Genomic DNA, 21,509 nt, shown 5'->3' on the forward strand with positions numbered 1-21,509 from the left:
ACCCAAATAGAATCGTGGCCTTGATGTGTTCTTGGCAATCCGGTAATAAAATCCATGGAAATACTTTCCCATTTATTACCTGGGATTTACAAAGGATGCAACAACCCAACCTGTCTAAAGCGTTCAGCTTTATTTGCCTGACAAATCTGACACTTGAGAACATAATTTTCTACATACCCTTTCATCTTCGGCCAATAAAAAGTGTGTTTCACTAATGATAGTGTCCTGTGTACCCCAGGGTGTCCAACAGAAGGGGCATCGTGACACTCCTTCAGAATCTTGGACCTAATGTCCGAGATCTGTGGTACACAAATTTTGTCATTACGGAATAGCAAACCATTCCGAATCATCCACTGAACTCCTGCAGCCTAAATAGTAGACTGCTTAGTCACCGAGTCTTGGTCAATCAATGAGCTCCCGTCCTGGATCTTCTGCCAAAATGGACCAAAATAACTATCAGTCCTGCAAAGCCCTCTATTAACTGAAATAAGTCAGTAGAAATCTCGGTGAACGACAAAGAATTCACCTCTCTAATCCGACTATGCGCATCTGCAATACTTTACAAGAGGTCCCTGAGAGGGATGAATACAATCACCTAAAATACTATACTTGGTGTCCTTATGCTGAAAAGAAAAAATATGACTAGACCAATCTATCTGGACGTCAAGAGTCTTAAACCACTCAATCCATAATAACAAGTCTACATTTTCCAGATGCATGACATAGCATTCCAGAGTATCTTTGTAGTCCACCTTACGATCGCAAACTTGTCTTCTTGCAGGTAGACGTACCTCATAGGTATGGTCGCTAAACATAGATACGAGCTGAATGAATGACCTCGTCCAAAGTTTTACATTTGTTATTTTTAACTTGTAATCGGTATGAGTCTGGTAAACCAGCTACAAAAAACCCCAAAAGAGTAGTGGGATCCATCTTTGTAGCTTTCATCTGCAAGTCACGAAATTTCTGGAGGTAGACCTCATAAGTGAGGTGCTGCGAGGTCATGGTCAAAGCTGAAAAACGGGCAACAACATCGTAGTCATCCTCTTTCTTGAGGAATTCTTTCTTGAAAACGTCTTCAAATTGTGCCCGTCTCGTTGGCTTAGGGTTCAGTTCCTTCCACCAAAGCAAAGCTTTGCCGGACAGGAAACCTGTTGCTAATTGGATCTTCTTTCCATCATCATATGGATGAAACTGAAAGTGAACTTGCCACTTGTGTAGCCACGTGTCCACGATCTCCTTGGTTCGCTGCTTTTGCTGGCCCCCGAACGGTTTCGGAGTAATATTGGGGCCTAAAGCAGAAGCCAAGGTATCCATTCCCGAGAAAGTAGAGAGGGTAGTGGTCAATAGAGCGATGGAGTTCTGCAAAGCTTGCATCTGGGCTACGATTTGTGCCTGATGTTCCGTCGAAGAAGCTTCGAGAGCTACTTTGAACTCTTGGAAATCTGATTTTGACACAAAATCGTCAAAAAGATCGGCATCGGTACCTTCCGTAAGCCGGCAAGCCTTCGCGTTCCACAAGGGGCTCCAACTCCGATTCTTGGGTCGACATCGTGAAGAGGGTACGTGGAGAGAAAATTCGATCTTTGCACAATGAAAGTGCGAGCGAACTCGAGAGCTTGAGAGCTTGAAAACTTGAGAACTTGAGAGATGTGTGGCAAGAAGCCCACTTGAGAGGGTTTATAAAGGTTTCCCAAAAGCCAAAAAATCTCGAAAAGCTAGGCTTAGCTTTTGTGTTTTTTTCTTGAATAAATAAATAAATATATATATATATGGATATATATATTCTATTGTCTTAAAAAAATAAAAACCTTGGAAACCTTAGAGAGGAGAGGACTTTTAAACCTTTAAAAAAAATTTAAACTTCCCTAAAATAAACAAAAAACGAAAGCACTAAAAACGAATGCTTTCCTTGTGTTTTTTTTTCGCTTCCCTCCTAATCTGCTGGCGTCACCACCCGGCTATACAGGCGTCTCCCGTCGGCCAACTCACCTGGCGGCTGGCTGACGTCGCCTGAAGTAACTGTCGGCGCCTTCACGCGTGCGTCACCCAGGTGGCTGTTGCCTGCGCTTTTGCGCCTCGCCAGCTTGTTGCGTTACCTGCGCTGGGTCACCTACAGGGCCTGGCTGGGTGCCTGCGTAGGTCTGGGCTGGCCTGGGCGCTGCCCGCCTGGCCTGGGCACCAGCCTGCCTGGCGTAGCCTAGGCGCCTACGTAGCTTGGTTGCCTAGCCGCCTGGCTTGGCAGGCCTAAGGTGCCTTTAGCCGCTTGTAGCCTAACGCCAGCAACACCTTGTCCCAGCTTGCAGCGCCTCATCTCAAAAGCGATCTCTCTCTCTTGCTCGAACCAGAAAAGCAAACGTGCTTTTTCTTTTTTTCTGTTTTCTCTCCCTGCTCTGCAATTCATGCGTATGCACAACAAAACAGGCCTCTTCTTTGCAAAAGCAATCAACCCTACCAAAACTACCATCTCCCATCAACATGGGTTTCTTTGATGAAGAAAAAACAGATACCAAATCTGAAAACTGCAGTATGCACAGAAAAAATAGCAAGCTTTTTTAACACATACCGTTCTTTGGCCTCTTCTTCTCTACCTACCGACTTGCTCGTTCATGAGGTATGCTCTGATACCACTGTCAAATCCCCACGGATCCCCTCGTGATCGACCTTGGTTCGAAACTCGAATCCTGCAAACAAACGAACAAACAAACAAGCAGGGGGTGCAGGCCTGACTCACCTCCCAACCATGACAGCCGTGGGCAAGCCCATAGTCTTGGCTGTCCCCACCGAGCCACGAGCTGAGCTAACTAGGTTGATGTACTGACCAATCTCCTCCTCGCGATGTCCCATACCGCCACGAAGCTGCCCTCACGGGCCTCGAGACTGCTGCTGCCAGTCTCGACTGCGTAAAGCAGGTGCACGTCTGCACTAGATCCAGGCTCCAAGACCATAGAGCTCTCACAAACTCGCGAGACTCTCTATATCCAATAACTAACCTTGGCCACCCTTTTATAGGCTCTTGGCCGGTCATCGGGCGTCCACACTTGGGTGCCCGCTCGTCCATACTTGGGTGCCCGCCCGTTAGTATTTCCCTAACTCAGCTCGTCAATCAGCCTGCCTAGTTCCAAGCTTCCCCAAGCCTCGAAACTAGTCTTGCATGCGTATAGCACACGGTAGATACCCACTGTGCACATGACACCCATGTATGTGTCACCCCCACAATCACTCGCGCATATGCACCCCCACAAAAGCGTGCACATACATCACATTCATACACACTTACACATCCACGTCTACGTATGTGCAGCCACATCTACACATTCACTTACACTCACACACGTGCACCCATATTTGCACCTGTAATAAGTGCGTATACCATTACACACGCACACGCACACGTGCATGCATAGACATTCACCCCTCTCATCTCACCCACATATGCTCCCATTCACATTGCTTACATGGGCTCCCGACAGTTTTTTCTTACACTCACTTCCTACCTTCCTTGTGCTCCATGGCACCATATTTCTCTACACCCTCAACCACACATGCACCATTCTCTTACACTCACTTCCTATCTTCCTTGTGCTCCATGGCACCGTATTTCTCAAGACCCCCCCTATACCCCCACACTCAACTACTCTCTGCACTTCCTCCTCCTCTGTAATTCCTCCACCTTGTGGTCCCCCCACCTGCTTTGCCTGCGTGGTGGTGACTTGCATGGGCGTGCTCTACAGCTGGTCGTTGACCACCTCCCCCGTAGTCCCACCCTCCTCCTCCTCCTCCTCCTCCTCCTCCTCTTATCCACTTGTGCTTCTTCCCGCAACTTCACTGCTGATGCCTTTGTCTCTCGCTGTCGCATCTCTTCCTCTCGGAACAGTAAGATAAGAAATCAAGCATACTTTTGATACTCGAAAGGAGTGGTAGACACACATGTTATGGGCCATGGCACATCAATCACACATGTATAGTAGCCACGGGGAGCTTTGCATTCAATGTGTGGTGGTCAGCTTGCTCTTGACTTTTGTCCAACAAGGTACATGCAAAGCAAAAGCTGCTCCAAAGAAAGAACCACATTAGGTGACAAGTAAATATAATGCTCTAATGCTCTTTTCCTTGAGAGGGCGAGAGAGAGAGAGAGAGAGAGAGAGAGAGAGAGAGAGAGAGAGAGTGTCCTAATTTCTTCTAATGTTCTAAACCATTAAATGACATCCATGGTGTGGTTTACAAGCTTATCTTATTTTATGTACATACATATTATCTTATTTTATGTACATGCATATGTGTGTGCGATGTGATGTGAGAGTGAGAGGTATTGTGAGCTCTTATTATAGCCCTATAACTCTTTTCCTTGAGGTGGCTAGAGAGAGAGAGAGAGTCCCGATTTCTTCTAATGTTCTAAACCATTAAATGACATCAAAGGTGTGGTTTATATGCTTATCTTATTTTATGTACATGCATATGTGTGCATGATGTGATGTGAGAGAGAGGGATTGCAAGCAGGAGATTCAGCAGAAAGCAAGAGAGAGTGCATGCTCTGTACTGACAACACTTATATTTCAAGCAAGACCACACATGGTTAAGGACACTGAGGGAGTGGATCCAAAATCCCTCTAGGGATGGAATAAGAAAGCACTCTCAATCTCTCAACACCTCACATGCACTCAAGTAGTGCTCTTTTAACCATTTCACAAACCCCATCATACCATCACACCATGATGATATTAAGCTAAACTATGTACAAGCTCAAACTTGACTTTGGAGAAGACTACACACTAATACACTTGATTATTTAGGGTAAAGAGAACTATACAAGGGCTCTCCTCCACTCTCACATCTAGGGAAGAGAACTAAAAACATGGCTAGAGATGAGAATTAATAGCATAAGAGATTTTAACACTAAGGAAGGATTTGATGATCAAATACAAAGGAATGGCCCTCTTTATATAGCAAGTGGAGACATCGTGAGTCCATGGGTACATGCCATGGTATCCTATGCACACATGGGAGACAAGGTGAAGTGGATGAAGCTAATCCATACATGTGGTGGATAGAAGTAGGGTAGAGTGTGAATGAGATAACTCCTAAGTCAATAACCACTCAATGAAGCTGAAAAAGAGACTTACTCGGTGATAGTGCCATCTTCCTTGAAGCTCATTGTTGCTATGGTGAGAAAAGGCTTTAGATAGATAGTTGTATATCTTTCTCAATTGCCTTCCGTGCAACCTCTTTAGTTTGACGATCAAATACAAAGGAATGGCCCTCTTTATATAGCAAGTGGAGGCATCATGAGTCCATGGGTACATGCCATGGTATTATGCACACATGGGAGACAAGGTGAAGTGCATGAAGCTAATCCATACATGTGGCGGTGGATAGAAGTACGGTAGAGTGTGAAGAATCAGATAACTCCCAAGTCAATAACCATGTTTGACGATCAAATACAAAGGAATGGCCCTCTTTATATAGCAAGTGAAGGCATCATGAGTCCATGGGTACATGCCATGGTATCCTATGCACACATGGGAGACAAGGTGAAGTGCATAAAGCTAATCCATACATGTGGCGGTGGATAGAAGTAGGGTAGAGTGTGAATGAGATAACTCCCAAGTCAATAACCACTCAATGCACTTGACTTAAAGCTAAAAAAGAGACTTACTCGGTGACATTGCCATCTTCCTTGAAGCTCATTGTTGCTATGGTTAGAAAAGGCTTTAGATAGATAGTTGTATATCTTTCTCAATTGTCTTCCTTTTGCAACCTCTTTAGTACCACAGCTTCTTGGTCCAGCATTTCAATCACCTTATATGGTCCTTTCTAGGCAGGGTAAGAACTTCTTATCAAAAGTCTTATCCTGTAGAGTATCAAAAGCCTTCTTTTTTGTAGGTGCTAGCTTTCTTCTTTGACTTCATCAAAGGATTTATCAAATGCGACCTTTCTCTTGACCTGCATTTCTTTCACATCTTGTCTTACTATTCAGCGAGTTTCTTCCAACTTTTTTAGCTGAAGAATCCTAAATTCCATCTTCTTTGCATCTTTGATTTTGTGCTGTATAAACACCTTCATGGTAGGGAGTTCATATTCTAAGGGCATGATGGCTTTGGTTCCATACACCAGCTCAAAGGGTGTGTATTTTGTGTTATCTTATGAGTAGTGTTGTTAAGTCCAAAGTGCCGGTACTGAGCTTATCCCAATTTCTTCTCTTTTTGATGGACATTTTTTCCAAAATGTCACATAGAATGCCAGTGGTCTTCTCGGTTTGCGGGGTAATAATAAGGACTTCTTCTCTGTGTTTCACCACAAGAGTTTCTTCAAGAGTTGTCACCACCTCTCTTGTGAAATGTGTGTACCTAGATTTGACACTATTTCTAAGGGACAACCAAATTTGGCGTGAGTTTCTTCAAGAGTTGTCACCACCTCTCTTGTGAAATGCGTACTTATATCTGATACTATTTCTAAGGGACAACCAAATCTGGCGTGAGTTTCTTCAAGAGTTGTCACCACCTCTCTTGTGAAATGCGTACCTATATCTGACACTATTTCTTAGGGACAACTAAATCTGGCGCGTATGTTGCTAATAATAAACTGTGCCGCTGTAATGGCATTGTACTTCAAACTGGCCTATGCGTCGGCCCATTTGAACATAATTGTGGATGCACTAGGTAATATTTTCTAAGAGAACTATTTGGCATCTTTAAAATAATTCCTTAAAAAATTACTTTTTAATTATATTTTATAGAATCACGATGCTTGCATATAATCCTATCTAAAAGTACACTAAATTTCTATGTTTTGGAATTTGCTAAAATTGATCTAAAAGTGAGAATATCCTAAAAAATACACTTTATAAATAAAAAAGGTAAATATGTGTACAAAATAACCCAAAATAAAATTTTGAGTTTTATGACAAATGTTTACAAAAAAGATTAAAGATGATATACATATAATGGCTATTGATTTAGCATATATAAAGATTTCAAGTTCAATAAAAAATACATATTAGATATTGATTTTGAATATAGAACTAGATCTTAAGAAAAGTACATTATGGATATTGATATTAAGTATGAAACTAGATATTGAAACGTTGAAAGGTTTTTTTAAATGGATATTGTGTATCCATTTTCAAGGTTTTTTTAACACTTCATTTTATTTCAAATTATTTACTATAATATTTTTTTACTGATGAGGTTTTGATACCATAAATCCATTTATTATTTTATTATATTAGAAATAGTTATATGTCTTTTTTAGAAAAAAGACCAAAATAAGTAAAAGCTTTTGTCTTGTTTTAGAAAATGGATACCAAGTATCTACATTGTGTTGAAAATACATAATTTGGATACCAAGTATTCAAATTGTGTTAAAAGCACATAAATCTAGATAGTTCATATTCATTTTCTAATTTAACAAACAAAGAGCTCTACCTATTTTGAAAAATGGATATACCAACTTGAAAGCCTTGTGTGATTGTAACACAAATTGTGTTAAAAAGGGTAGAGAGCTTTCAAAACAAGTAAAAGTTACCTATTATATTGAGTTGAAAGGCTTGTGTATTTGCAACATGAATTGTGTTGAAAACACACAAGGCTTTTAACTTGGTATCCATTTTTTTAAAACAAACAATGATATTCTACTTGTTTTTTTGGTTTTTTTTTTCTAAAAAGCACTACCAAAGTTTCAATTTTCTTGAAATACAATAACTAGAGCTACAGTACATAACTTTTAAATATTTTGGCACCAACATATCATTTAGATTGTACCCATATCTTTTTGGCACCGATGTAATGTTTAGATTGCATGCATGTCTTTTGATTGTAATTTGATATTGTGTATCCATAGAATCTCTTCTACCAATTTTTCAACTTGTCCAAACTAAATATTACACATATATTTGTCTAGAAATTGATAAAATGAAAGTATTTTTAAACTATAGAGAATTTTGTATCGTTGTATTCATGCCTATTTCTCTATTAAAACATAATATGAAATAGAAGAGGATGATGATCTTACTACATCTACCATATCTAAAACACTAAAACATTAACATTTTATCATCTCAAAAAAGAATTAAGGCTCAATGCTTTGTTGTTTTAAAGTGGCTCAACCTCTACTTGTTCATTCTCAATTAGGTGCCAAAGCCCCTTACACATAAGCAAGTACAGGGTCTTCCTCTGCCATAAGCAAGTCTTCGTGGAAGAAGACATCACATGGGAGGCGGGCAGAGCTGGAGTCGCCAGCAAAACGCCATTCTGGGCGCAGGGGGACTCGGCATGTGGCCGCAGGGTGGCGTCGCTTCAGGTTGGTGGAGGAGCGCCGGATGCGCAGGAGGGAGAGAAGACGGAGCAGGTGGTGGGCTGAGGAGAGAGCAGTGGTCCTGATTGGGCAGCTCACGGTGGCAAGGCGGCAGCAGCAGGCGCATAGGCGGTGCTGTGCAGACGGGTGCCGTTTAGCAGTGATGGGCTTGACATGGAACACATGCGCATCAAGACAAGACGGCGGCAGGAAGTGTGGTGCGCTGCGGCCGCTGACCAGACGGAGTCGCTGGGACCAGAATGGGCGTCGCCGTGGAACATGACTCTGGCGGGTAAGGAAGAAGATGCGCACTTTCGCCCGCTGGCTCAGCCGGTGTCCTTTTGCCCCCCGCTCCGCCCAGTCGGCTGAGCAACTAGCTCAGCCCAGCTCAGCCGGCGGGGCTATCACAAGGTTCGTCAGGATGGCTGGCTGAGCGGCGGCGGAGAGAAGCTTAAAACTCAGAGGAATGATGCAAGCGCCATTCAACATCAGAATGGCAGGCAGATCACAGATTGGGTTGAACCCTTTGGGAATAATTTCCAAGGTCAGATCTGCAAGGAAAGCTTGGAACAATGATTCATAGTTCTGAAAAGTCACAGGAACTTATCCAATGCACAGCTAGGACGGCTCTAGCTCTCAAGCAACCACCACTAGAGTAGTACAAGGCAGCAAGCCCAAACCACTAGAGTAATAAGCAGAAACTCCAATGAAGAGTTCCTGCTGAATGGAAGTTAGTAGATTATAAGTAAGTTAGGTCCAGTCATAACAAGTCCCAGTAATTGTAACTGGAATGGGCAAGTGTCAGTTGTAGGTGGGTAGTAGGTAGGGGGAAGAGTCTAGAAGCTTGAGTTCTTGATAGCTATAAATAGGGATCATTTCTCAATCACAGGCATGTGAAACATGAGGAATAATTCAAAATTCAGTCTTCTAGTCCACTTAGCGTTCCGAGACGAAACATTTTTAAGTGAACCTGACATGAATCCTTCTCGCCATGGGTTGAAGAGGAAAATACAATTTTGAACAAGCATTTTCTTCATAGTTTCATCCAATTACTACTATTTTTTGAAAAATTTGAGGAGATAATTTTTTCTTCTCTCAAAATGAGGCAGATTTTGGAAGTTGAGCAAGCTCCAAGATGAAATGAACCCTGACCCTGACGATTCATTCTACATTTCACAGTACATTGTAAAACTTAAAAACAATAAAATGACAACTATGCAATTTACCTTTTATATGTTGTCATCGCCGTTATATCATTTTCTAGTGTGCGTTAGAGACTTGTGTCTGATTATATTTGGGAGACCCACAATGTCTCACAGATCCAAGATATGTGGAACTACATCCACTACTGAGAGGAGACCATTAGACAATGCAAAGGGGCATGTGTTCCATTAATAGATGAAGGGACCACTATCTCATCCCTCAAAATATGTTTTTAGTTGCCTTTGCAACCCTGTTGCCTTGACAAAAAGTAAGCTCGTTTCCTAGCAGAGGCACACATGGCCAAAGCTTACTAGTTCTTCCTCAAAATATTCATGCATATCCTTTATTACATTGACCTTCTCTCTCTCTCTCTCTCTCTCTCTCTCTCTCTCTCTCTCACACACACACACACACACGCACGCACGCACTCACAGTGTGGGAATTATCTTTTTTTTTTTCGTACACACCCGTCAAGTGGGTGGAGCCGATTTTCCCTTACAACAATTAGCCAATTATCATGGTCGGGCAAGGGCCACGTACCATCGGGCAAGAGCCACGAATTAGGCATCCCCCATGACCACCGCGATGAGTCGAGCGCTGGAACAGCGGAGGGGTCTCATATGGATCCTCCTATCTCGGGTGATCCACCACCCGAGGAGGAGGAGTCACTCGAGTGTTCAAGGGGCAAGAGCCCGAGCAACCAAACACATCAAGCGAGCATAGGTGTCCCTGTATAACATGAGAGAGCCTAGTGGGACTTGAACTCATAACCTAGAGGTTACAAGTCACAAGCTTTGACCACTACACTAACTCAGTTGGGACAGTGTGGGAATTATCTTAATCCGAACTCATTCATATAGCACCACTCCATTATGGCTAGCATCATTCCCCTCTTCTTCCACTTGGAAAGATCTGAAGTAATCATGTGAAGGGGAGCTCAATCTCTGTGATCATAGTCTCAAAACTTTTTCAATAATGAATCTAACAATCTGCCGGTTTGTTTTTTCCCTTCAGTGGAAAGTTTATTTTTAAAATTTTCACACCTTTGAAGAAAATTTTCTTTGAAAATTTGAAAATTGGCTTTGCATCATTAAGGTTCTCAACAAATTGGACAATCTCGAAGCTTTCTCATCGGCATAAATTCAACCTCCATTGCCTTCGTTAGTATAAAATTGTGCAAACACGTTCCTCAACTGCCACCACTTATGTCCCACACACTTATACATGGCACTGTTCCCCTCAAGTAGTACATACGGGTAGCCTTGGTTTTCTCAAGAAGTTTACGAGTGCAGAGTACCCAAAATGCCAGAACAAGTCATGGAGCCATACCTATGTTAAGTTTGTTCCTTGATACCTATGCTTCAGGATTGACATTCCCAGTGGCCATGTATACTCATTCGAGTATCTTTGAGGACAATAATTGGGAACTGAAAATGCTGTACATAATTAAGCCTCTACATCAACAATCAAGAGTACATCCTCCTTCACAGAGATTATACAAGATGAGTTTGAGAGGCACATCATTTACAATATCAAAGAAATAGAGCCTACAATGTACAAGATCTATTTGAGAAGCATATACATTCTTGTACACGACACGCAATTCGCCAAGTGTCCAATCACCCTTTCTGTGATCGTGACATACTGTTGATCCTTATTTATTTTAGGTGGACCACCAGTCTTTCTGGCTGTTCAACTAGTGCCTTCCACTCGTTGCAAAACTTCCCTAAAGTTGCACCATCCAACACTCTGTGGTCTGCAGCCCATGTAACCTTGACAAGAAGAAAGACACACAAAAATCATCAGGTTCTGTGGTACCACGAAATCACTGTATGTTTCTGTACACATGAATTTCAGTGAAAGTCGGAGAAATTCAATAGGTGGGCAAAGAAAAACAAGCTTACATTCATGAGTGAAGCAGGATAAATGCTACCATCCTCAGCAAAGCGAGGTTCTTTGTGCATCCTTCCAATGGCAACAATGGCAACCTCTGGCAAGTTCAACAAAGGGTAGCCTACCTTCCCTCCAATTGAGCCGAAGTTACTGACAGTAATAGTCCCGCCTGATATATCTTCTGAGCTTAGCTGGTTTGCAGTGGCCAACTGAGTCAGCCTTGACAACTCCTTAGTTATCTGCAATTACATAAGTGAGCCACACTTGATAAACCCACACATGCAAACATCAGTCAACCTTCACTCTCTGCTATTTCTTGCAGCTTCATTTCTTTCTTACATATATCTATGTTGTAAGATTTTGAAGAAAAACAATAATTGTTTACCTCCAAAACTGACAAGCTTTGAACATTTTTTACGTTCGGTACAGCCAAGCCATGAGAGGTTGCTATGGCTACCCCTACATTGTGAGGACCTGTGAAAAAAATGATAAAAACCTTATCAGTTTTAATGCAGAAACTCTGACTAAGAAGATATCATCATTTAGGATCTAACCTCTGCAACAAATCTCTGAGGCATCTTCATTGCAGGTACTATTCATTAATGGATATTTGACCAAGGCTACCGACAATGCCTTGATCATCAAGGGCAAATAAGTAAGTTTAACGCCCTGGTCTGTAAATGCATCTTTGAGATTCTTTTTCAACTTGACAAGTGCACCCAAATCAAGTTCATCCACAAGATAAAAGTGTGGGATTGCAGCAGCCGCTGTCATTGCCTTTACCATGATGCGCTGGTAGCCCCTACAAGTGCATTGATTCTCAGAAACAGAAAATTAAGTCTTAAGCTATGGTGAAACATGTAACTACAGACATGAATTGTGGACGAGGAAAGAAAGGTCATGTGGTGTTGAGGCCTCTTTTTAAGTCAAAACAATGCAATTAGATGATGGTTTGAGTCTATCATATTGCTCCTTCATAAAAGTACAAGCATACCTCACATGAATAATTTTATCTTCATACACGTTTTCCACTGGTTGGTGCACATTAAGTGGAGCATGTCCTTCCCTCTGGTCTGTTTGATGGCGCAATTCTTTATCTTCATGTGGGTGTGTTGCAAGCTCGGCTTTCGGTGAAATTTCGGACATCATCGCCAACTCCTCATTCAAACCTCCTTTATTTGCAAGATGCTTCATCAGATCTTCCTTGACTATTCTTCCATCCTTGCCGGAACCTGAGATATCTTCCAGATTTATACCATGCCCTCGGGCAAGGTGGCGAACTGCAGGAGTTGCCAGTACCTTCTTGTTGGAATTTTCTAAATGACCATCAGATTCACTATGTGCCAACAACAGATCTTCTTCATCTGAAGTTTCTTCCTTTGAAGAAGCATGAGCACTGCTGCCAGAGATCAGCTCCAGTAATGACTCTCCAACCTGTATAAAACATTCAAGAAGTGACTATGCAGGCACCGAAGATGGAAAAGAAGGGTCTTTCCATAATCTACACAAGAGCATGTTAATATTTGCGTAAAATGCTTATTAGGCAGAATACAGAGCAGTAAACTTTGGAAACCCCACAAATGGACTAAGATTGGCATGTTTCCCTGGTGAGCCTATCACAGTCGTTATTGTGACCACAGCCGCACAAGTGAGATCACTGGCAGCATTGTTGGATAACACAACATAAGCGCACAGATACAATTTCAGTGTTTGATCTCAGAAACTCAGACAATTTGTATCATTCAATACCACAACCTTAAAAGGATTTGGTAGAGGCACAGGAGCAGTGCTGTTTGTTCATCTAGAGTCTTCTGGACATGGGCCCATGGTCCATAATGTTCTCCAAGAACTGTCAGCCAAGGGGAAATCTTGTACCAGAAGCAACTTTGAAGGATGCCCTATAATACTATTGAGTCTCCTTTGGGTTCCCTAATCTGAAGCTCATATACCCTCAGTATGTCTTCTCATATACCATCAGTATGTCTTAGTCCCCCACTTCGTGTAGAGTTAGCAAGCAAAATCCCAGGCATCAAAATCTGGATCAAGTTTGGTAATGGATATGACAAGTCGGCTCTCACCCGTCTCTAACAGGGTTGACACCTCTCTCTCTCTCTCTCTCTCTCTCTCTCTCTCTCTCTCTCTCTCCCCCCCCCCGCACTTTGCATTCTTTGATGACATGTGTCAAAAGAGACTTCAGACTTTTTTATATATAGTATAGATAGGAGTGGAAAGCTTATGCATGCATGATATATAACTGGTATCCAAGGTTGAAAAGCATCCCATAGTGCCCTCTCTAGAAAGCCCTTGCCACCTATGCTTGTACATCATCAATAAAAACCACCTCTGACACTGCTTGAAATTCAGGAAAGGGCTGAAACCTAATGGGAGTGTATAATGACATAGAACTGTTCAAGAAAAAAAAAGTTGCAGTTAGCGCCCCTGAAACACAAATGACAAGTGAAAGCTGATCAATGACAAGTGAAAGCCAATTTCTGGGCCCCTTCTGTTGGTGGTGTGCGAGTGTGTATGACAGGATTATGCTGTTTCCTGAAGAAAACAATAAATGGTAAGGTTTTTTAACTATTGCTATTGTCCATAAATGGTAAGGTTTTTTAACTATTGATATTGTCCATAAATGCATGGCTAAAAGGCAGGTGACATCTGCTGGGATAAAATTATTTACACAGGCTTGTTCTCATGGTACAGAGCAAGATTTTGTGTGTTGCTTTTGTTACGATGGCAGTCATGGATCAATGTAGGCTATCCGAAGTCCTCATTGGACCATGTGTGGTTTGACTATGTTTAGCTAAGTCTATAACTTTGGCTTGTTTTTTGATTGGGCATTGCTAACATGTGCATGTGCGTGTGTGCACCAACTGAATAGTTACATCTTAGATCAGTAAGGGGATCAACGACATACCTTAATCACGTCCCCAGGAATGAAATTCAAATGTGATACTTTTCCTTTGTACCGACTGGTAATTTGAATTGTGGCTTTATCACTTTGTACAGAGCACAAGGGCTGAAATTCATTCACTTCATCCCCCTGAAGCACAAATTATCAAAAGTGTTCACATAAATCCTCAATTTTATACCACATATGCATAAGTTGTCACATGTAAAAAACCCTCCTACCCAATGTGTATATGTTATACTGTGTTGTGTATCCACGAGAAACACCCTCGATCTGATCAAGAAATCTACAAAGATAGCAGTAACTTGAGAAAAAACAATTTAATGCATACCTCATTGACAAACCAGGTCAGAAGCTCGCAGTCAGCAATGCCCTCCCCTGTCTGAGCTAGTAGAACTTCAATAATCCCTCCTTCCTGTGCAGCATGTGATCGAATGGTAGAGAACTCTGACTTTACATACCGCGAGCATAAGCACTGTCAAGAATGCAATGTCAGCACTCTCAAAAGAAAATAAAACTTATTGAAGGAAAAACAATTTCCACCATTTAGCACAAGATTGTTGGTATGTGCATGGTAGAAAATGGATGGCATCCCATGGGGTCTCATAAGACACACTGTGGCCTTCCCAACACACAAGAGCTGATGCAGCTACATTAACAAGATAGATTGATCAGAGATCACCTCTGTGCCTTGGCAACTTTATAGCCACAGAACCTGGGTTCAACTGGCCATATTCCCACTTAAACAAAGCCACTTTGACACAGTGGAATTTCATACGGATTCCCAGATATTTAAGCATCCACTTTTGCATTGAGAATATCTCAAAGGCAGCTGCGAGTCTCATCACATTGTTCATGTACATAGACAGCCATGGACATCAAGCTCCACATGTGCAGAGTATTTTATACACATGGGCTTTTTTTTTGGGCAGTTTATCTTCCATCTCTAGTGGAGCCAGGTGGAGACTCCAAATCATCATCATCTGCAAAAGCCGTGAATCCCTCATCATGTATTTTAACTGATTTTGCAGTCTGTCCCCCATGTCAGATACTCTTATAATTACAGAGAGTACATGATAAGGGAGTTATAAGGAGGCAAACAGAGGCTACCATGTCTGGCCTTATCTACAGGAGTGAAGGATTGTTGGTATGCACGTGTTGCTACATGATTCATGACATCCCATGGGCTCTCGTTAGCACTCTTCCACCTTCTCAATGCATAAGAGCAGAAACAGCTAGCTTAACTGGGCAGGAGAAAAACGATCTTTGTCAGCATACCACTCCCGTTCTCAGAATGAGCTCAAAGAAAGACCACTTTCTGACACCAACACCGGAGAGTAGTACACAGATGCTCAAATACCTCGATAACACTTTCCAGATGCATTGAGAATACACACACACTGAAAGAAGGTACGAGTCTTATCACAAACACAAGCCATGAGGTAAAGGTTACCCAAGCAAAGAGAGCTCCAATGTCCAGACCCATAAAGTTTGTCACACAAATGCACTTCCCTCTCTCTAGAGTGGAGCCAGACTTGAAATTATGACACTTTTCTGAGGCAAGGCAACATATAGACACCTCTAGACAAGTCCCAAAATGCTCAGGGAGGAGATTGAAAATGTGATTCAAACAAGTGGGCAGAAAACAGACAAGTGCTTCAAAACTGTTTTGCTTACGGAAGCCAACGGTTGCACTTTTGTTCACATATGCTTAAATGAGACTTACTAAGTTTGTGAAGCTGTAACACCTAGGGAATGGTTCCCTTGCAGCAGGAGCTCTTCTTTGGAATACTGGCCTAGTTTCATAATATTTTGTTTCTGAAGAAGTGGAGATATACACCAATTTCCGACAAAAATCGTTGAATTTTCTTTCCCTTCCAGCCACGTTACTACTATTAATGATCAAGTCTGCTTTCTTCAATGTCCCTATAAGTGAATCTTCAACTTTGAATGGTGTTGATAAATAATTAACCAGCAGCTTCTGTGCCACCTGTCTCTGCATTTTCAGCTGCATTAAAAAAATTCGGATGTCTTACATCATGCCCTATGTGCTGAAAAAAAGCTGTGTCAAAATCACAACTACACTATTATGTTATGACAAGCATAGATAGAGATGCATGATCGACATATGGCCATGTTTACGATGAATACGGCTGGAGAGACATACATGATTGGAGAACAACATACTGCCATGATGGATGGAGAATGCATACATCATTGAAGACTGAAACTCATAGTGATTGAAGACCAACCATACTGCCATGCATGGACGGAGATGCATACATGATTGCAGACCAAAATACTGCCATATTAAGGAAGGCATGGATGGAGCTGCATACATGATTGAAGACCGGCATACTGCGATGTGATGGAAGGCGTGGGTGGAGATGCATACATGATTGAAGACAGACAAACTGCCATGCAGGGATGAAGATGCACAATGATTGAAGACTTACATAGTGCCATGTTATGGCAAGCATGGATGGATACGACCCATACAGACTGCCATGTCATGACAAGGATAGATTGAGATGCATTCAAATTTGATGACCCATGACCGGAAAAGAGGGTGCCCTCATGTTTTTTCTATTGTTAAGCAAAGCTGCAATGAATTAAAGGGGTGTGTTACCATGGGAGATGCAAGAGATCGTAGAAGTCGATCGATCGCAAAGAAAGAAAGGTGGCAATTCGAGCTCGTGAAGAAATACCTGCGAGCAACTGCACAGGCTTTACTTGGTTAGTAGATCATCATCATCCTACGTGGCCGCGCTGACACACCGGGGATGCTACTATGTTCTTTAAAGTGTGTAAGGCATGGGCATGGGCATGGGCATGGGCATGAGGGGTATTGGTGTTCATGAAGAGGTATTTCACGAATCACAGCCCCACTTTGGATGTGTTCACACATGTCCGACTACTTGACCCCCCATGCCGCTTCTAACCTAGATCAACCTTTCAACGCTCATAGAGCGAGTCCTGTACAACTCAACAAACTAATTCAACCATAGACGAGAGCACCGAACTAATGCACTACCCCTCTATTCACTACCCCTCTATTCACTCTCCTATTCGGAAAAAATCATAGCTCCACAGAGACAAGGCCGATCAAAATTCTGTCATACCACAGATATTTTTTAAATATACCAAAGAAAATTCCTATGGAGTTAGAATTTTCAAACTTGGTGTCACACCCACAAACTCTCTAGCAGCCCCATCGTGAGCAAACATTAAATATCAGAATCCGGCAACCTACGTAGTATTACATGCAAATTCAATCTGGGTCAATAAGATCCTCAAGCAAAAAAAGAACAGAACCGTCAATGTACGCAAAAACCACAATGAGCAATACTGACTATACATGAGGGAGGCTTCTAACCAAGTCCACAACTGGGTTCTAGAGCTTTCCAGCTTCAGTTTGACTCAATTTGGACAAGATTTGGACCAGTTTGGCTCCCTTTTTGATCCAGTTTGGTCCGAGAGAGAGAGAGAGAGAGAGAAATATCCCTTTTTTGGATTAAAAACTCAAGTAATCATGAAGAAAAAGGCGCCTCCTTGATGTGGCATTCCCTCCTTATACCGAGGTGTCAAAAATGCATCATTTCCTCTAAATATCTCATTTTTTTACTAATATATCTTAGTTTTTAACTAATAAACCTTGTACTTAGTCAACTCGTCATCTTATGTGAGCATTTACTTATTTTGGGTATTTTCTTTTATTCTTCAGATTTATCTCATCCCAACACTTGGATTAATCCTATTGGCCCATAGGAACCTTAATTGGACCATAATCCAAAAATTTCTAAAAATCTAGACCCTTAGGTTAAGGTCTTTAATACATATTTTTAATTGATTCCTAATGCACATTAGAGTTTTTATTATATTCTTTCTGATAAGAATTCGTTTTTCCTTCTTAGCTTTTCACAAAGCTCTCATACCAGCTGTGAGATCCCGGCCCCCTCTGCGATGCCCTCTCCGAGGGCGCTAGCAGAAGCAGTGTCAGCCTCTCACGCGGGGTAGGGATCCACACTCGGGGTCTCGCCCATGGATATCCGGACAAAGAGACTAGCCTGGCAGTTCCTCCGAAACCGAGCCTAGAAAAACCTCCCTCACCCGGAAGCACGGGCGATTCCACCAGGAAAATCATCTAACGGGAGAATTGATCTAACGAGTCAAAATCTTAACTAACCAACTAATCCGACCGAACCTGAAAAGTCACATGGCTAGATCAAGGAAGAGACTTGCACTTGGTCCATAGAATCACCGCTTTTCTTCCCTTTAGTGAGGGACAATCGGTTATTCCCTCCCATAGAACAAGGTCTTCCTAGGACTTAATCTAACTAACGTAACTTAATCGTAACTATTTGTAACGTAAGATTCCTGGCCCATGGGTTAGCCAACCACCCAACCACTGTATTGGTGGGATTCCTTTATAAGAATTTGGTTTTGTTTTGCCCAGGGACCGAGGAAAATCGTTCCTAGGCCATCTAGCCGGCACTTCAAACAAAATTCAAGGTAGTCATACCACTTACACACCCAATATGAAATTGCCATTTTAATAGATTCGACTATCTTTAAAAAAATCTTTCAATGAAATCATAGTATTACTGATCATAATCCTCCAAAATATTGAGTCCATTATTTTATAAAAATATATCATCCGGACTCTTTGTTGAAGACCAACTGGTAAACCAACGAGATCCAATATTAGAATTCAGTTCACAAAAGTAAGTCCTTCCAGTTTATCCGTATCTTCCTCGATATACGCATGGGTGTCCTAGCAACCCACGAGCCTGTGCATCACCTGGTCGGAACCCTCTTGGATCCTACTTAGGTGTCCTAGCACTTCACTCAAGGATCGCTTCGTTGGTCCTCGCCCATCGTACCGAAAGCGCACCATTTTAACCATACCGAGGCTGGACAAGACCTCGGTAGGCTTTGCTATGAGCGACGTCCCTAGACGACTCCCCGCCAGCTGTTGCAACAAGTCTCTCCTTAGTTAAATCACAAACCAAATGCTTCCTCCAACATTCTAGCGTAAAACAGTCCTTAAAAAATAGAGGTTCTATACAAGTAGAATTCTCAGTTTGAGTTTGATTCCACAAAACCCTTTTTTCCATAATCCAGATTTTCTTAATGAGAATCATTGATCTCACATCAAGGTAATCTACTCATCATTTGACTGAATTTCTAACTTGATTCTTGGTAATTTCGATTAAGGAAAAACTACTCTAATTCCACGGTAATCTATTCTTTGTGTCAAGATTTGGAATTGATCATCACGAGGTTTTTACTTGATTCAGATTCAAGAGATGGGCAAGTAATTTATTGGCCGCCATTCTCACCGCCGTCGTGGTCTAACCAAAATTTATTATGTTTACTTCTAACTTTGATTCCTAAGGATTTTCTTCAGATAAATTAATGGATTTTCTAATCGTAAGAAAATTCTAACTTTATGAGTTTCTTGCCTTTCTAACCACAATAGAATTAAAAAAATAGTTCTATACGAGAATATCGGGATTTTATAAAAATACTCTTCTTCCACTAATCCAATTTTGGGTATATATCAATTTGTTGATTTATCCACATAAAAATATCTAGGAATATTCTTTCCACCAATTTAATCATCAACATTAGTATACCCTAATTTTCTATGTGGAATTATGGTGAAAATTTCTCTTTTATCATCAAAATTAATTTAGACCTTTTTCTACCTCAATACCAAGAAAAATGTCTCTTTTTAAATTAAATAAGAATATCCATTTTTTTAATATGCCAAAAATTCCTCTTTTTGCATTTAAATGATTGAATGTCATGGGAATTCCTCTTTTATCATTTAAAAATTCTTATGCATAAAATAAATTTATTAAAAATTTATCTTTTTTTTAATTAAATAATTATGCATAAATACAAAAAAAGTATTCTTTCATGAATATGGTCAAAATCATCCTTTTTGATTAAAATTTCTAAACCTACAATATGGTAAAAATTTCTCTTTTAGTATTATGCATAAAAAAAAGATATGCTTTTTTTTTCTGAAAAATTTGCCATAGCTTTGTTGCTATTACTGATAGTTTTCAAATTTCCTAAAAGAATAAAAGCTTGTAATAAAAATATGATAGAAGTTCTACTTTTAAGCTTAAATTAAAACTATGAATTTAAATCATAATTTTAACCATAATTATAAAAATAATTATGATTATCCCACTAGATTAAGCTAATTTCAACATTCTCCTTTTTTCAATTTGTTAGGATAATCCATTTCTCATTTAGAATAAGTTACAATAGTTTTTTTAACTACTCATAAACAATCTAAAATAATTACAAATGAGTATTACAAATAAGCATAAGAGAGAGATTTACTTAAGGAAAGCATTACAAATAAGCATAAGAGAGAGATTTACTTAAGGAAAGCATTACAAATAAGCATAAAAATTAACTTAATTCTAATTAAACATTAAGAATCTTAGGGAAACCTTGACTTGAATAAAAACAATCATTTTGAAAGCTTCTCAAGCTTGAGAGGGGTTGAGAAGAAGAAAGTTATTGAGGAAATCGAAAAAAAACTATAAAAATCAATCTTACCTCTAAGATTGGCTTGATTCTTTCTTTAGTAGTGAAGCCGCCAACCAATCAATTGGTTAACAATAGGAGAAGAGAACTCCAAGAGTTGTTGAAGAGAGAGAGAAGCTCCAAGCTCCCCAAAAGTAGAGGAAAATTAAGGGATAATAGAAAATATGATTATTTTAATGTAATACTAGCATGGTATAGCTCAAAGATGAGAATACAAAGGAATGAGGGTCTATTTATAGGTGAGGGAGGCCTCTAACCAAGTCCAACTGGGTTCTAGAGCTTTCCAACTTCAGTTTGACTCAATTTGCACAAGATTTGGACCAGTTTGGCTCCCTTTTTGATCCAATTTGGTCCAAGAGAGAGGAGAGAGGAGAGAGAAAAATATCCCTTTTTTTAAAATTAAGAAACTCAAGTAATCATGAAGAAAAAGGCGCCTCCTTGATGTGGCATTCCCTCCTTAACTGAGGTGTCAAAAATGCATCATTTCCTCTAAATATCTCTTTTTTTTAAAACTAATATCTCTTAGTTTTTAACTAATAAACCTTGTACTCAGTCAAGTCTTCATCTTATGTGAGCATTTACTCATTTTTGGGTATTTTCTTTTATTCTTTGGATTTATCTCATCCTCACACTATTG

At 40.7% G+C, this 21,509-nt stretch overlaps 1 protein-coding gene across 2 annotated transcripts; it reads right to left on the reverse strand.

The window, feature by feature from the left end:
- Positions 1-10,825: 10,825 nt before the first annotated feature.
- On the reverse strand, positions 10,826-17,245 carry BCE2 (2-oxoacid dehydrogenases acyltransferase family protein). Of its 2 annotated transcripts, none has more exons than XM_086788946.1 (9): positions 16,932-17,245; positions 16,029-16,310; positions 14,634-14,777; positions 14,309-14,434; positions 12,383-12,822; positions 11,943-12,190; positions 11,774-11,862; positions 11,400-11,627; positions 10,826-11,267 (listed from the first exon to the last, which is right to left on the reverse strand). In XM_086788946.1, exons 1-9 carry the CDS (start codon positions 16,932-16,934, stop codon positions 11,154-11,156), a joined length of 1,674 nt encoding a protein of 557 aa, XP_086645072.1. In that variant the 5' UTR covers positions 16,935-17,245; the 3' UTR covers positions 10,826-11,153. The 2 variants fall into 2 exon arrangements, with proteins under 2 accessions (XP_086645072.1, XP_086645073.1); XM_086788947.1 differs by having other exon boundaries at positions 16,029-16,298; positions 16,932-17,059.
- Between the last annotated feature and the right edge of the window lie 4,264 nt (positions 17,246-21,509).

The sequence above is a fragment of the Cibotium barometz genome, chromosome 53 (genome assembly GCF_041138505.1).
Source record: "Cibotium barometz isolate CiBa-2024 chromosome 53, ASM4113850v1, whole genome shotgun sequence".
In the NCBI taxonomy this organism is placed as follows: Eukaryota; Viridiplantae; Streptophyta; class Polypodiopsida; order Cyatheales; family Cibotiaceae; genus Cibotium; species Cibotium barometz.

Bases quoted from the DNA above. Each gene is read 5' to 3' on its own strand.
- BCE2 (XM_086788946.1), bottom strand. The intron at 12,823-14,308 runs GTATGTCGTTGA...TGTTTTATACAG, and splicing joins TTCCTGGGGACGTGATTAAG to GTTGGAGAGTCATTACTGGA. The intron at 11,268-11,399 runs GTAAGCTTGTTT...CTTCTTGTCAAG, and splicing joins ATCCTGCTTCACTCATGAAT to GTTACATGGGCTGCAGACCA.